Genomic DNA, 14,316 nt, shown 5'->3' with positions numbered 1-14,316 from the left:
AAAGATTCCCTTGCGCGAAAGCCAGTCGTGTCCGACTCTAGGGTTGCGGTGCTCATCTCCGTTTCAAAGCTGAAGAGCCAGGGCTGTCCGAAGACGTTTCCGTGGTCATGTGGCTGGCATGACTAAACACCAAGGCGCACGGAACGCTGTTCCCTTCCCACCGGAGTGGTACCTATTTATCTACCTGCAACCTCTTGATTTCGAACTGCTAGGTTGGCAGGAGCTGAAACTAGAGACGGGAGCTCACTCCGTCATGCGGCACACTCGGGTCTCAAACTTTTTAATTTTAATGAAGTTTAAATAGAATTGCTGCAGCTGGACTTTGACAGGGGGGGGAGGGAGGAAGGGTAACTGGGTTACTTCTCCGTGCCATTTTAAAACCTGGAAAGTTTGCATCGTATAGCATGTTGCACATCACTCCAAATGGGGGACGGCGCACAGAAGGAAAACGAATGGTGCTTGTTTTTGACTTATTTTAAATGGGGTGGGGGAACAGATATGTCATGTTTGCCTGACTGTGTCACTGCAAAGAGATGGCATCGGGCTGTTTTTGATGGTTTATTTGTCCCCTTACATAAATGGCTCTAAACTTGTTTGTCCCAAGCTGGTTGGGGGAAGCACCTTTGAACAGGAGGGTGTTTTGTGACCAAAGTGATTTTGGGTCCAAAGCTCAACTCGCTGCACACAAGAGGGGATAAAAGGCTGTGTGAGGGAGAGTTGAGCTTGGGGAGGTGTCGTGCGGCACAGTTTCAGCGCAGACGAAAACAGTCACCGGCAATGTTCCCTCTAAGCTGTGGAGTCTTGTGAGCAAAAATTCTACTTTGTGAGCTACCGGCATTAAAGTTCTGAGCGAGCAGTTTGGCTACTGCAGAAATCAGTTTCTTCTGGAGCCATCCTTCCTGAGCTAAGACAAAAGTCTGTGAGCCGGAGGCTAAAAAACTGCGAGCTATCTCACACTAACTCAGCTTAGAGGGAACACTCACCGGCCAAATGGAAGCCGGCATGGACCTCCTCCACCACTCGGGCATCCAAGCCACACACTACCTCCAGGCAAGCTACCCGGGGTCCCAGGACTGGTTCCTCTTTGTCTCCTTTGCTGCCGACCTCCGAAACACCTTCTTCATCCTCTTCCCCATCTGGTTCCACCTCTGCGAAGCCGTGGGCGTCAAGCTCATCTGGGTGGCTGTGATTGGCGACTGGCTGAATCTTGTCTTCAAGTGGTGAGTGGTTTGCCCACTCAGCCGGGCTCTTGTCTTTGCAGCCCCAGAATTTGCTTGAATGCGCTGGGCGGTTTGCCAGAGAGAGTGCCCCTGGCAGAGGAAGGGTTCTCCTGGCCTTCTCCACTGCGTCGCCAGCTGGCTCCTGCCTGTTTGGGACCAGGACGAAGGTCTTTCAACTTGCTCTCCGCCATCTCTTTCCATTTTTACAAATGAAGCATTGTAAGAACGGCAAATTCCAGCTGCTTCTTGGAATATCTAGTTCAGCCGCTAGGATGGCCGGGATGAAACCAGATCTCCTAGCGCGCGCCCCCCCCTTATCTCCCAAGGCCTCCCCCTCCCTCTTCCCTTCATCCACCCTGGAAGTTCAACCCCAGGCTGGGGGTCTGTTTTCCCGGGAGGGTCCTCTGCTGTCCCTGACTGAAACAAAAACATATTTCTCAGCAGTCTCCACGGAAAGGGATGGATTCTCTCTTTGCCGCCCCCCCCCTTCCAGGGAGGGCACAGCAAGGGGGTACAGGGGAACGGCTGCCCTGTGGCCACGTGGCTTCCCTCGGCTTTTGGCTGTGGCCACCTCTGCTCCTTGGGGAAGCCCCTAAATGTCCTTCTTCCTGCAGGATCTTATTTGGACAGAGGCCCTACTGGTGGGTGCACGAGACCGGCTTCTACCACAACACCTCAGCCCCTTCGATCCAGCAGTTCCCTGTGACCTGTGAGACCGGCCCAGGTGAGACGCCAAGCAGATGAGGCAGAGCTGGGCCCAGAGGAAGAGGCCCCACTCGGGTGGGCTGGAGGACTGGCTCGCAGGGTGCCCACGGCTAAGGGAGGGAAGCTGTACGTTATCCTGGCTGCCCTGGGCATAGCTGTCGGTGGCACACAAATCCGAGGGAGATGGAATCGGGGGGGGGGGACCCTATTCCCGAAACTCCCTTCTATGGAGTCAGATTTGGGATCCATCTAGCCAGCTTGGTGTCGTGGTTAAGTGCGCGGACTCTAATCTGGGAGAACCGGGTTTGAGTCCCCACTCCTCCACTTGCACCTGGCTGGATGGCCTTGGGCAAGCCGTAGTTCTGATAAGAGCTGTCCTTGAAAAAGAGCAGTTTCTGTCAAGAGTTCTCTCAGCCCCACCTACCTCACAGGGTGTCTGTTGTGGGGAGGGGAAGGGAAAGGAGTTTGTGAAGGGAAAGGAATTTGTGAGCCGCTCTGAGACTCCTTTGGGTAGTGAAGGGCCATGGGGTATAAATCCAATCTCTTCTTCTTCTCTGGAGTCAGTTTGGTGTAGTGGTTAAGTGCGCGGACTCTAATCTGGGAGAACCGGGTTTGATTCCCCACTCCTCCACTTGCACCTGGCTGGATGACCTTGGGCAAGCCGTAGCTCTGATAAGAGCTGTCCTTGGAAAAAGCAGTTTCTGTCAAGAGCTCTCTCAGCCCCACCGACCTCACAGGGTGTCTGTTGTGGGGAGGGGAAGGGAAAGGAGTTTGTAAACTGCTCTGAGACTCCCTTGGGTAGTGAAGGGCCATGGGGTATCAATCCAATCTCTTCTCTTCTTCTTCTTGTCTTAGGATGAGCACAGGGTTGCCAACTCCGGATTCGGAAATACCTGGAGATCTGAGGGTGGCGCCTCGGAGGGAGGGGCTTAGGGAGGGGAGGGACGTCTGTAGGGTGTTCGTGTTCCAAAGCAGCCCTTTTCTCCAAGAGAAGTGGAATAAAGGCTAAGTCTACTCAGGAGTCCTGGTGAGACACCTCGTCAAAAGCCTTTTGGAAGCCCAAGCGTACGAGGCCTACCGGGTCACTTGTTCCCTTTCTCAGAGAGCTCCAGCCCCCATGAGGAGGTTGGCTGAACGTCAGGTTGCCAACTCCGAGTTGGGAAATTCCTGGAGCTTTGGAGGCCGTCGCTGGGGAGGGAATTCCACTCCCCCCGTCTCTGAGGGCAGCGGGACAGCTGGACCCCCTTAGAGACCCGCCGGGTCTTCATTTTAGGGACCAACGTGACATTGTGGGTCTCTCCGGTGTCACTGGGCTCAAATCTGACCATCTGTAGTCTTGCCACGGAGTCAACCCCCCCCCTCCAAAGTTGCCTTTTCTCCAGGGGAACTGCCATGCGGAGATCTGCAATAGTTCTTGGGAATCTCCAGCCCCCACCTGGAGGCTGGCAACCCTTGGTCCAAGGGTGTTCCCTGCCCCGCCGCCCGAGGGCTGAACTCGACATTCCGCAGGAGATGGCATTGAGAAAAAAAAAAGATCAAGGCAGCTGCCCCCCCCCTTCTAAGCAGGGCACTGTGTTGGGGGAGAGTGAGCAGTTCAGCCCTTTCTCTCTCATGACATCTCTGTATGTTTCTGCTACAGGCAGATAGCAGCTTGCTCTCTGTCTGTCTGTCTCCCCCCACCCTTGTAAAATCAGAAAAAATAGCCTAGGAAAAACTATTCCCCCCCCACCCCAATGCCACTGCAGGCTGTGGAAGGTCGGTCGTTCAGCAGTTCGAGACCCGACTGTGCCGCATGACGGCGTGAGCTCCCGTCTCTAGTTCAGCTCCTGCCAACCTAGCAGTTCGAAAGCAAGACATTTCAAGTAGATAAATAGGGACCACTTCGGTGGGAAGGGAACAGCGTTCCGTGCGCCTTGGCGTTGAGTCATGCCGGCCACATGACCACAGAGACGTCTTCGGACAGCGCTGGCTCTCTTCGGCTTTGAAACGGAGATGAGCACCGCAACCCTAGAGTCGGACTCGACTGGCTTTCGAGCAAGGGAACCTTTACCTTTACCTTACTCGCAGTTACTTTGATCTAAAGAAAACCTTTTGGCGATGCACAATTAGGCTACCCTGATCATCTTACGTCCTTCCCCTCTCCTCTATTTCATCCTCACAACAGCCCTGTTGTGTCTGGCCCAAGGCTCTTCCGGGCCCTTTCCTTTGATCCAATAAAAGCTCTATGATGCGTCGCTCTTGAGCAGTGGGAGGTCTCTCTTCCAGGTCCCGGCCTGACACTCTGAGCCACAACACCCCACTGGCTCTCTCCGCCTCTCTCTTGCGCTGGCTGTACGCGTGGCCACGCCTGCGTCCACTGGTGAGCGGCTTGCAGAGACTGAGCAAGACAGGGTCTCTCGACAGTCCCCTGCCCCCTGGATGGGTGATCTCCCTGGGCTTGCTGCCCCTGTCCGGACACTACCCCCCCCCATGTAGTTTTGCAAGACTTCTTAAAAAGTATGAAGACCAGAATTTAAAAACAAAGAGCAATCCGTCAAACACCAAATTAAGGTAAAGGTAAAGGTTCCCTTGCTCGAAAGCCAGTCGAGTCCGACTCTAGGGTTGCGGTGCTCATCTCCATTTCCAAGCCGAAGAGCCGGCGCTGTCCGAGGGGTACCTATTTATCTACTTGCAGTTTCTTGCTTTCAAACTGCTAGGTTGGCAGGAGCTGGAACTAGAGACGGGAGCTCACTCCGTCATGCGGCAACCCGGGTCTCGAACTGCTGAACTACCAACCTTCCACAGCCTGCAGTTCAGCATCTTAACCACTTGAGCCACCATTAAAAACAAAGAGCAATCCGTCAAACACCAAATTAGCTCCTAGCTAAATCTACACACCCCTTCCCTAATTTCCGTTTCGTCCCCAGCGTACAAAACGCTTTGCTAAATATGGAACCCTCCCAGATGTCCTGTGAGATGCTGCTGAGGTTCTGACTGTGGCGTGGGCTGGCCAACCCCCTCGGTTGGGGAACTCCTGGAGATTTGGGGGTGGAGCCTGGGGAGGGCGGGGTTTAGGCGGAGGGTACAGTGCCATAGAGCCCACCCTCCGGAGCAGCCGTTCCCTCCAGGGGAACTGATCTCTGTGGTTTGGAGGGCAGTTGTCATTCTGGGAGGTCTCCAGGCCCCATCTGGAGGTTGGCAGCCCTACTCTGGTAAGCCTCCAATGGGAGCGCAGTCAGCATCTGAAGGGGCTTCAGAGCCGGTTTGGTGTGTTGGTTAAGAACAGCGGACTCTAATCTGGGAGAGCCGGGTTTGATTCCCCACTCCTCCTCCACATGCAGCCAGCTGGGCGACCTTGGGTCAGTCACAAGTTCTCTCAGAGCTGTTCTCTCAAGAGCAATTCTCAAAAGAGCTCTCTCAGCCCCACCTACCTCACAGGGTGTACATTGTGGGGAGAGGAAGAAAAAGGAGAATGTAAGCTGCCAACTCTTCTTCTTCTTCTTCTTCCTCCTGCCCACATCCAGGTGCCGCTCTGTAGCACATGTGCAGGGCCATGATGCCTCGACTCAGCTGCTTTTGTTCCTGTGATGAGATGCTTCTGGCAAGATCTTTGGGGAAAACATGGGGGCCAACCTCTCTTCGCTTTCTCCCCACTGTAGGAAGCCCCTCTGGACACGCAATGGGTTCTGCTGGTGTGTACTATGTGACGATCACAGCCATTCTCTCCATCACCCTGGGGAACAAACAACCGTCCTGGAAACACCAGTGAGTATCAGCATCTGCAGCCGCAACGCGAGTCGGCTGGGGCAGTGGTGGGGAAAAAGAAGACCCCCCCCCAGATCATTCATTCATTCATTCATTCATTCATTCATTCATTCATTAAATTTGTATCCCGCCCTTCCAACATGGGCTCAGGGCAGCGAACACAGAGGCAAATGCCATACATAAAGCAATAAAACAATAAACAATCATTAGCCTATAAAACAGTTAAAAGTCGGTGCTCAACAGACCCTATCAATTCCATAATAGAATGCCAATAGCAATAACACACTCCGAGTAAACACAATGGTCTCTGCTCAATTGATGTTACCAGGGCTTTTTTTGTAGAAAAAGCCCAGCAGGAACTCATTAGCATAATAGGCCACACCCAACAGCAGGAACTCATTAGCATATTAGGCCACACCCCTGACAGCACAGCTCATTCGCATATTAGGCCACACACCCCTGTTACCAGAAGTGTGGTCATCCAACCACACCCATCTTTTGCTTCTTATTCTCTTCACCTTGTTGTCAAAACCCAGGGCTTTTTTTTTTTGGAGCAGGAACTCTTTTGCATGTTAGGCCACACCCCCTAATTGTAGCCAATCCTAATGAGTTTCTTCTGTTGGGTGTGGCCTATTATGCTAATAACTTCCTGCTGGGCGTGGCCAACTTGGGAGCCAGCCAGAACTCCGTTCCTGTGTGTTCCTGCCCAAAAATAGCCCTGGATGTTACACTATAACTGTCATCCCCATACCAGGGCCAGTGCGCCTCATGATGTTAATACGGTGGTGGTACAATGGCGGAGGCAGCCCCTACTCAAAAGCCTGGCGGAAGAGCTCCATCTTACAGGCCCTGCGGAACTGCATAAGGTCCCGCAGGGCCCTGATCTCCTCTGGGAGCTCGTTCCACCAGGTAGGGGCCACCACTGAAAAAGCCCTGGCCCTGGTTGCAGCATATTTAACTATCTTGGGGGCTGGGATAACCAACAGATGTTGCCCCCCTGACCATAGTGCCCTTGGGGAAACATATGGGGAAAGGCAGTCCCTCAGGTAAGCCAAGACCAGGCAGTTCTTGCTCCGGGGTGGCTGCCGGTGTTGGAGAGAAAGGCCAGGCGGGTTGCCCGGGACAACCAGCACTCTCACACGCTTTGGGAGTTGGGTTGCCAAGTCTGGACTGGGAATTACCTGGAGATTTTGGGGGTGGAGCCTGGGAAAGGCAGGGTTGGGGGGGTGGACCTCAGTGGGGTGCAGTGCCCCAGAGCCCACCCTCTGGAGCAGCCGTTCCCTCCAGGGGAACTGATTTTGGGTGTCTGGAGATCAGTTGCAACAGCAGGAGATTCCCACTGAGGGAATGGGATTCTCATCCCCGGCCGGTGCAATGTTGCTCCTGGGGAAGAGGGGACCCTGAGGAATGGCACGACCAGGACTGGTCTCTGGGGAAAGGCCAGCTCTGAGAATCGGAAGCAGGAGCCTGCTGTGTACGGTGCTGACTCCACACACACACACACACACACACGGTGATCTCCAGCGCTGTTTTACATTTTGCAGTGGCTTCCTTCCCCCCTCCGAGTCCACAGACGAGTGGCACTTTTGAACTGTTGTAAAATAGTCAAAAGTGTTTAATACTCAGACTATTAATGGATCTTGCTCTATTGGAAAGAAGAGAAAAGTCTGTGAGCCGGAGGCTAAGAAACCGTGAGCCAGCTCACACTCACTCAGCTTAGAGGGAACACTGCCGGTGATCTCCAGCGCTGTTTTACATTTTGCAGTGGCTTCCTTCCCCCTCTGAGTCCATGGACGAGTGGCACTTTTGAACGTCTGAAGGCGGAAAAGCCGCTTGCAGTGTGGGGGCGGAGCGGGGCAGGGTCGGGGTCCAGACTGACCGCCAAGCCAGCGTTTGATTCCTCGGCCGCCTCAGTGGCAAAGCCAGGAGGGCCAGCCTGGCGTGGTGGTGCGCCACAGCTCTCCTCTCCACCCAGCGTGCCTGCAGACCTGAGCTGGGGGTCTCCCCAGAGCCCACCGGAGGGAGTTCTGCCTCATCCTCCAACTCTGCGGGGGGGCCTGCTTCGTGCCCGGCACGTGGGTTGGCCGAGTCCCCCCGGCCTCGTGTGTGTGTCTGTGGGCGGGGGACGGACTGGGGGTTTGGGATGAAGCCCGGGGGAGAGCGGGACCTCTGCGGGGGGGGGCGATGCCAGGGAGCCCACCCTCCAAAGGCGACGGATCTCAGTCGGCAGGCTGGAGTCGCCCTTCCTCGGGCTCCCCGTGAAATGACCCCTGCTCCAGCCTATTGCATTTTCGGAGGAAAGAGGTATCCTAATAACCAGGGCTATTTTGGGGCAGGAACGCACAGGAACGGAGTTCCGGCTGGCTCCTGAGTTGGCCACACCCAGCAGGAACTCATTAGCATAATAGGCCACACCCAACAGCAGAAACTCATTAGAATTGGCTACATTAGGGGTGTGTGGCCTAACATGCAAAGGAGTTCCTGCTACAAAAAAAGGCCCTGGGTTTTGACAACAAACAAGGTCAGCAGAATAAGAAGCAAAAGGTGGGTGTGGCTGGATGACCACACTTCTGGTAACATGGGGGTGCGGCCTAATATGCCAATGAGCTGTGCTGTCAGGGGTGTGGCCTAATATGCTAATGAGTTTCTGCGGTTGGGCGTGGCCTGTTATGCTAATGAGTTCCTGCTGGGCTTTATCTACAAAAAGAGCCCTGACTGTGCCCTTTCCCTCCCGGGGCAGCTTCCTGCGGTTGGTCTTGTGGGCTGCCTTCTGGGCCATCCAGGTCTGCGTCTGCCTCTCTCGCGTCTTCCTGGCCGCCCACTTCCCTCACCAGGTCGTCGCTGGCGTCATCTCAGGTCAGTTCGCCCCCTGCCCGCTGGGCTCCCCCTTTCTCCCCTGTCAGAGCTGCGGAGGGTTCCCTCCTCGCCTTCCGGTTCTCCGCGAGCTCTTGCAGCAGAGCCTGGCCTCCAGAATGCGCCTCCTTCTCCCGAGACGCAGAAAACAAGCTGGGTGCTTGGCTGTGGGTTCGGTTGCCAGGTCCTGACTGGGAAACACCTGGAGATCTTGGGGGTGGCGCCTGGGGAGGGCAGGGGGGGGCTTCACTGCACTATTATAATGCCACAGAGTCCGCCTTCCGGAGCAGCCCTTTTCTCCCTGTCACCTGGAGAGCGGTTGTATTCATGGGAGATCTCCAGCCGCCCCCTGGACGTTGACCACCCTAGCTATGGGCCACCCGTGCTGGGCTTGTGGGCGCCGCCCTCTCAGAGCAAAGGCAGGGCTCTTGCTAACCTCGTAGCGACTGAAGTGGTTTTGCACAGTCCCTCCCAAGAGTCTTCCCCAAAAGCTGGGAGCGTTCGTGTCTTGACGCCGCTGCCTCTTGCTCCCCACGCCAGGCATGTTGGTGGCCGAGTCCTTCCAGCGTGTCCGCTCCATCTACGACGCCAGCCTGCAGAGATACGTGGCCACGACGCTTTTGCCCTGGGCTTCTACCTGCTGCTCAAGCTCCTGGGCGTGGACCTCCTGTGGACCCTGGAGAAGGCCAAGCGGTGGTGTGAGAACCCAGAGTGGGTCCACCTGGACACCACGCCCTTTGCCGGCCTCCTGCGCAACCTGGGCGTCCTCTTTGGGCTCGGCCTGGCGCTCAACTCCCCGATGTACCTGGAGAGCTGCAGGGGGAAGCTGGGGCAGCGGCTGAGCTTCCGGCTGAGCTGCGTGGGCGCTTCCCTCCTGACCTTGCACCTCTTCGACTCTTTCAAGCCTCCGGCCAAGGTGGAGCTCCTGTTCTACCTGCTCTCTTTCTGCAAGAGCGCTGCTGTGCCCCTGGCGGCCGCCGCCCTCGTCCCGTACTGTGTCTCCCAGCTGCTCAGCCAGAAGGAGAAGAAGGACGCATAGCCGGGGGACCCTGGGCTGGCCCCAACAAGGGAATGCGGGCTCCGGGGCCAAAGGACGGGGCCCGGGGCATCCCTCTCGTTCCAGGGCTCTTGCCTCACGGGCCCCTTTGTGGGACTCACGGCGAGGCTGGTCTGTGTCTCCTGATCAGTCCCCGAATCCCCTGCCGGGGGGGGGGCTTTTGCCTGCCCTCCACAACAAGCAAGGCCAGTGCCTAAGGGTGCGTGCCAGGTCCCCCTTGGCCACTGTTTGGGGGGGGGCAGGGCTTCCAGCTCCAGGCTGGGAAACTCCTTGAGATTCGAGGGTGTAGCCTGGAGAGGACAGGAACCCCCTCAGTGGGGCACGCCATAGGTGCCGTGCTGGGACACATCCATTTTCTCCCAGGGAACTGATGTCTGGAGTCTGGAGATGAGCTACACTTTCAGGAGATCCCCGGGACCCCCCCGCAGGCCGGCATGCCCGTAGTCTCTCGAGGGCTACCCCGGGGCTCTGGGTTTGCTCCGTAACAGTCAGTTGTCCTCCTCATTCCCTCAGGTGAGGCGGTGGGGCTCTTTGTTTGAGGCCATGCAGGGACCTTGCGAATGGGGAGAGAGGCTCGTCTTCCGAGCCACACCCTTGTCTTCTGGAAGATTCCACAGTGGGGCAACGAGGACATGACCCTTCTTGGCCGGCACCACGATTCTTCCTAGTATTATTCCTATTTCTGGGGAGCACCTCCTGGAAACAGTTGGCCGTGGGATGGCCCGTCCTCGCAGGATGGCTGGCACTGTGGGCGGTGTGGGGAGGGCAGGAAAGCCCCAGGATCTACGGCAAGCTGGAACGGGCTGGTTTTCACCTCCAATGCCCAGAACCGCTGGGTTTTTGTAAATGTCTCTGCACACGATATTTCTATACCTCTGCGTAGATTCTTTTGTTACGAATAAAGCACAGTCTGTTTTGGTTAAGCGGTCCATTTTCTTTTGAACACATGTTAAATTATTAAATGCTGCATTTATTTTAAAAGTTCCCCATAGCACAGTTTGTGTTTTTTTCCCTTCATCTTCTCTAATTCACCATATGTCGGTCTGTGAAATTGCTCTTCACCACTTTTCCTTGCAGTCTTGCATTATCACTGAAAATCTCTTTGCTGATCCTGCCTGGAGAATACTGTGCTCGGGGGACACAGCCCGGCCTCCAGCCTTCTTGGGAAATTCCTGCAGACCTGGGGGGTGGAGGAGTCTGGGGAGGGCCGGGCTTGGAGAGGAGAGGGGCTTCCGTGGGGTACAATCCCGTAAGAGTCCACCTTCCAAAGCAGCCATTTTCTCCAGGGGAAGTGCTCTCCGGTGATCAGTTATAATTCCAGGGGATCTCCAGACCCCACCTGGAGGCTGGCAACCCTACTGCCACCAGTGTTCCCTCTAAGCTGAGTGAGTGTGAGCTAGCTCACAGTTTTTCAGCCTCCGGCTCACACAGTTTTGTCTCAGCTCAGGAAGGAGGGCCCAGAGCAAACTAGTTTATGCAGGAGCCAAATCGCTCGCTCACACCTTTAATGCCAGGAGCTCACAAAGTAGAATTTTTGCTCACGAGACTCCGCAGCTGAGAGGGAACATTGCTGGCGACCCTACTGCCACCAGTGTTCCCTCTAAGCTGAGTTAGTGTGAGCTAGCTCACAGTTTTTCAGCCTCCGGCTCACACAGTTTTGTCTCAGTTCAGGAAGGAGGGCTCCAGAGCAAAACTAATTGATGCAGGAGCCAAATGGCTCGCTCACAACTTTAATGCCAGCAGCTCACAAAGTAGAATTTTTTGCTCACGAGACTCCACAGCTGAGAGGGAGCCTTGGTGGAGGAGAGGGAGGCTTCCTCCTCTAAATGTCTGCTGGGTCTCCCCCCCCCTTTTTTAAGTGATGAAATGGACGTTAGAGAATTCCCACAATGTTATACCAGAATTCTGAAGGCCAGACCAGAGGTGTGTGTTTGACGAATGTTTGGAACATTAATTTTCAGGCATGTGGGGACCAGTGTTCCCTCTAAGCTGAGTTAGTGTGAGCTAGCTCACCGTTTTTTAGCCTTCGGCTCACACATTTTTGCCCTAGCTCAGGAAAGAGGGCTCCAGAGCAAACTCGCTCACAATTTGAATGCCGGTAGCTCACAGAGTAGATTTTTTGCTCACAAGACTCCACAGCTTAGAGGGAACATTGCTGAGGAGTCTAAAAAACTGTGAGCTAGCTCACACTAACTCAGCTTAGAGGGAACCCTGTAACAACCAATGTTCCCTCTAAGCTGTGGAGTCTTGTAAGCAGAAGTTCTACTTTGTGAGCGACTGGCATTAAAGTTGTGAGCAGGTAATTTGGCTGCTGCATGAATTAGTTTGCTCTGGAGCCCCATCCTTCCTGAGCGAAGACAAAAAACCTGTGAGCCAGAGGCTAAAAAACTGTGAGATAACTCACACTAACTCGGCTTAGAGGGAACACTGGTCACAACCCCAGGGAAACTCTGGGGGACTTGGCCAACATGCCTCCTACCCGGGGAAGACGTCTCCCCAGTTTCCCTTCCCCATTAAGCATCTTTATATCGCTGTGATCTTGCTTTTTTATTCCGGGGGGGGGGAGTGGAGGTATCTTACAGCATTGTTCAGCTGAGTCCTTTTTGAGAGAGACAGACAGACGGGTGTCTCACTTATTCCCAGGTAGCTTGTGTCTCGTCCTCATTGCATTTGCAGGGCACCTCTGTCTCCAGTGTTCCGGCCCCTTGGCTGGGGAGCCTTTTGGATTCTGCTGGCTCCCTTTCTCCTTTCCTTTTTCTGGCACGTATCCCATTGCACTCTGCACTATGTGAACCGTACGTTAAGTCAAATCTATTATTTAATCATCCTCTCCCTTTTCCTTTACTGTTTCTTACCTAATGGACACTCACTATGCTATTCATGGTGTCAGGACGCCAAGCAATTACTTTTGTTATGATATTTGGTTTGAACCAGGGTCATGGGGGGGCATAGTGGCTCCAGCAGTTTGACAACAGCAGCAGCAACATCTGGCTGGCTCCTTCCTGTTAACTGCCTGCCTGCCTGCCTGCCTGCCTGCGGGTGATTCTCGAGAAAAAGAGCCGCAGAAGAGAGGACCAGGTTTTGCTTGTCTGATGCTGGAGGAAGTCTGAGCTGCTTCCACTCAGGGATTTCCCCAGAAAAAGGGAGAGTCCAGAGGGCCCAGGGCCAATCTATGGACCACTGGTCCGGCACACAGTCTTCTCTCTGGCTTAAACCGCTGCTGATGGTGCTTTCAGGTGTGGAGTCTGGGCACTCCCCCGGGAGCCACCTGTTGGATCCCCAGGCATTCGAAATAACTCCACGTTTGAATCAAAGCAAGGTTTATTTCAAAGCGATGGTTCAGACAGGAACAAGAACATTGTTAGGAATAACTACCAATACACAAGTATAGCATATTAAAGGGATTTGAACCATGTTGGGCCAATGAGGCCAGTTCCCGCTGGCGGGAATAGAACTCGTAAACGCGCGCCTATTCCATGGGAATGTAACAGTCCAATACCATCAACACAGGTTCAGTTCACAGGGTAGATAACCATAACAAGCTTAGCGAAGCTCCGACTCCCCCCCACCAGCTGCACGACCTTGGCCAGTTCCACAAAACACAGAGAAGCATAATGAAGCAATCTAAACCCAAAGGGGGGGGGAAGAGCACAAGGCATGTGAAGCAGGTAACAGCAGATACAATGGCAGCTAGCTGACACCACCGCAGGGGGGAGCAGAGGGCTAAACTGTGCTTTCAGCATGGTGTGGGGCTCGGGTCACCAGCTCTGGGTTATCATAGAATCATAGAACGTTCGAGTTGGAAGGGACCTTGCAGGTCATCTAGTCCAACCCCCTGCACCTGGAGATTGGGGAGGTGGAGCCTGAGGAGGGCGGGGTTTGGTGAGGGGAGGGACTTCGACGGGGCCTAACGCCATAGAACCCCCTTCCCAAAGCGGCCATTTTCTCCAGGTGGACCGGTCTCTGTCACCCGGAGATCAGTTGAAATCCCAGGAGATCTCCAGCTGCTCCCTGGAGGCTGGCAACCCAGTGCGGGGCAGCTCAGAGCCACGTGCTATCTGCCTTCCCCTTTCCGCCCGTCAGAGCACTCGCCCCACCCGCTTCCCCTGCAGAGCCATTCCAGGGAAGGACGTTTAACGACTACCTGTGGCCCCCGGGGCTTCACGGAGGTGGCTCCTGGGTCAAGAGGGGTCACTCCCTGGAGAAGCCGTTCTGTGGGTGAAACAGCAGCCAGTCCAGTCCAGTCCAGTGGGGCAACTCCTCCCCGCCTCTCCGAGGCGCGTGGGCGCGCGCGGGGGGGGGGGGGGTGCTGTCAGAGCTGCGGAGGGTTCCCTCCTCGCCTTCCGGTTCTCCGCGAGCTCTTGCTGCAGAGCCTGGCCTCCAGAACGCGCCTCCTTCTCCCGAGACGCAGAAAACAAGCTGGGTTCTTGGCTGTGGGTTCGGTTGCCAGGTCCCGACTGGGAAACACCTGGAGATCTTGGGGGTGGTGCCTGGGGAGGGCAGGGAGGGACTTCACTGCACTAGTTGTTATGTCTTGAGAGACATAATGGTAAAAGCATAATCTAACATCGCTCATCATGCGGATTGTAAACATGTAAATACTGACCAATGGTGTGCCTTCTGGAGGGAATGATTTTGATTGGACGTTATCTCTTGATTATGATTGGTTGTAATGTACCTAGTGTGATTGGTTACTGTAAGCATTGTGGGCATGGCTATCTCAGCCAGAATTGTATA

At 54.9% G+C, this 14,316-nt stretch overlaps 1 protein-coding gene across 1 annotated transcript; it reads left to right on the top strand.

The window, feature by feature from the left end:
- Nucleotides 1-990: 990 nt before the first annotated feature.
- LOC107119345 (glucose-6-phosphatase-like) lies at nt 991-9,561 on the top strand. Its single transcript, XM_015421811.1, is given in 6 exon segments — nt 991-1,220; nt 1,835-1,944; nt 5,564-5,669; nt 8,410-8,525; nt 9,063-9,137; nt 9,140-9,561. Coding segments are annotated over 6 exon segments (1,059 nt in total).
- Nucleotides 9,562-14,316: the final 4,755 nt, after the last annotated feature.

Source organism: Gekko japonicus, unplaced genomic scaffold (genome assembly GCF_001447785.1).
Source record: "Gekko japonicus isolate JY-2015 unplaced genomic scaffold, Gekko_japonicus_V1.1 scaffold5382, whole genome shotgun sequence".
In the NCBI taxonomy this organism is placed as follows: Eukaryota; Metazoa; Chordata; class Lepidosauria; order Squamata; family Gekkonidae; genus Gekko; species Gekko japonicus.
Note: the sequence above shows the minus strand (reverse complement) of the source record. Positions and strands in the feature narration are given on the sequence as shown.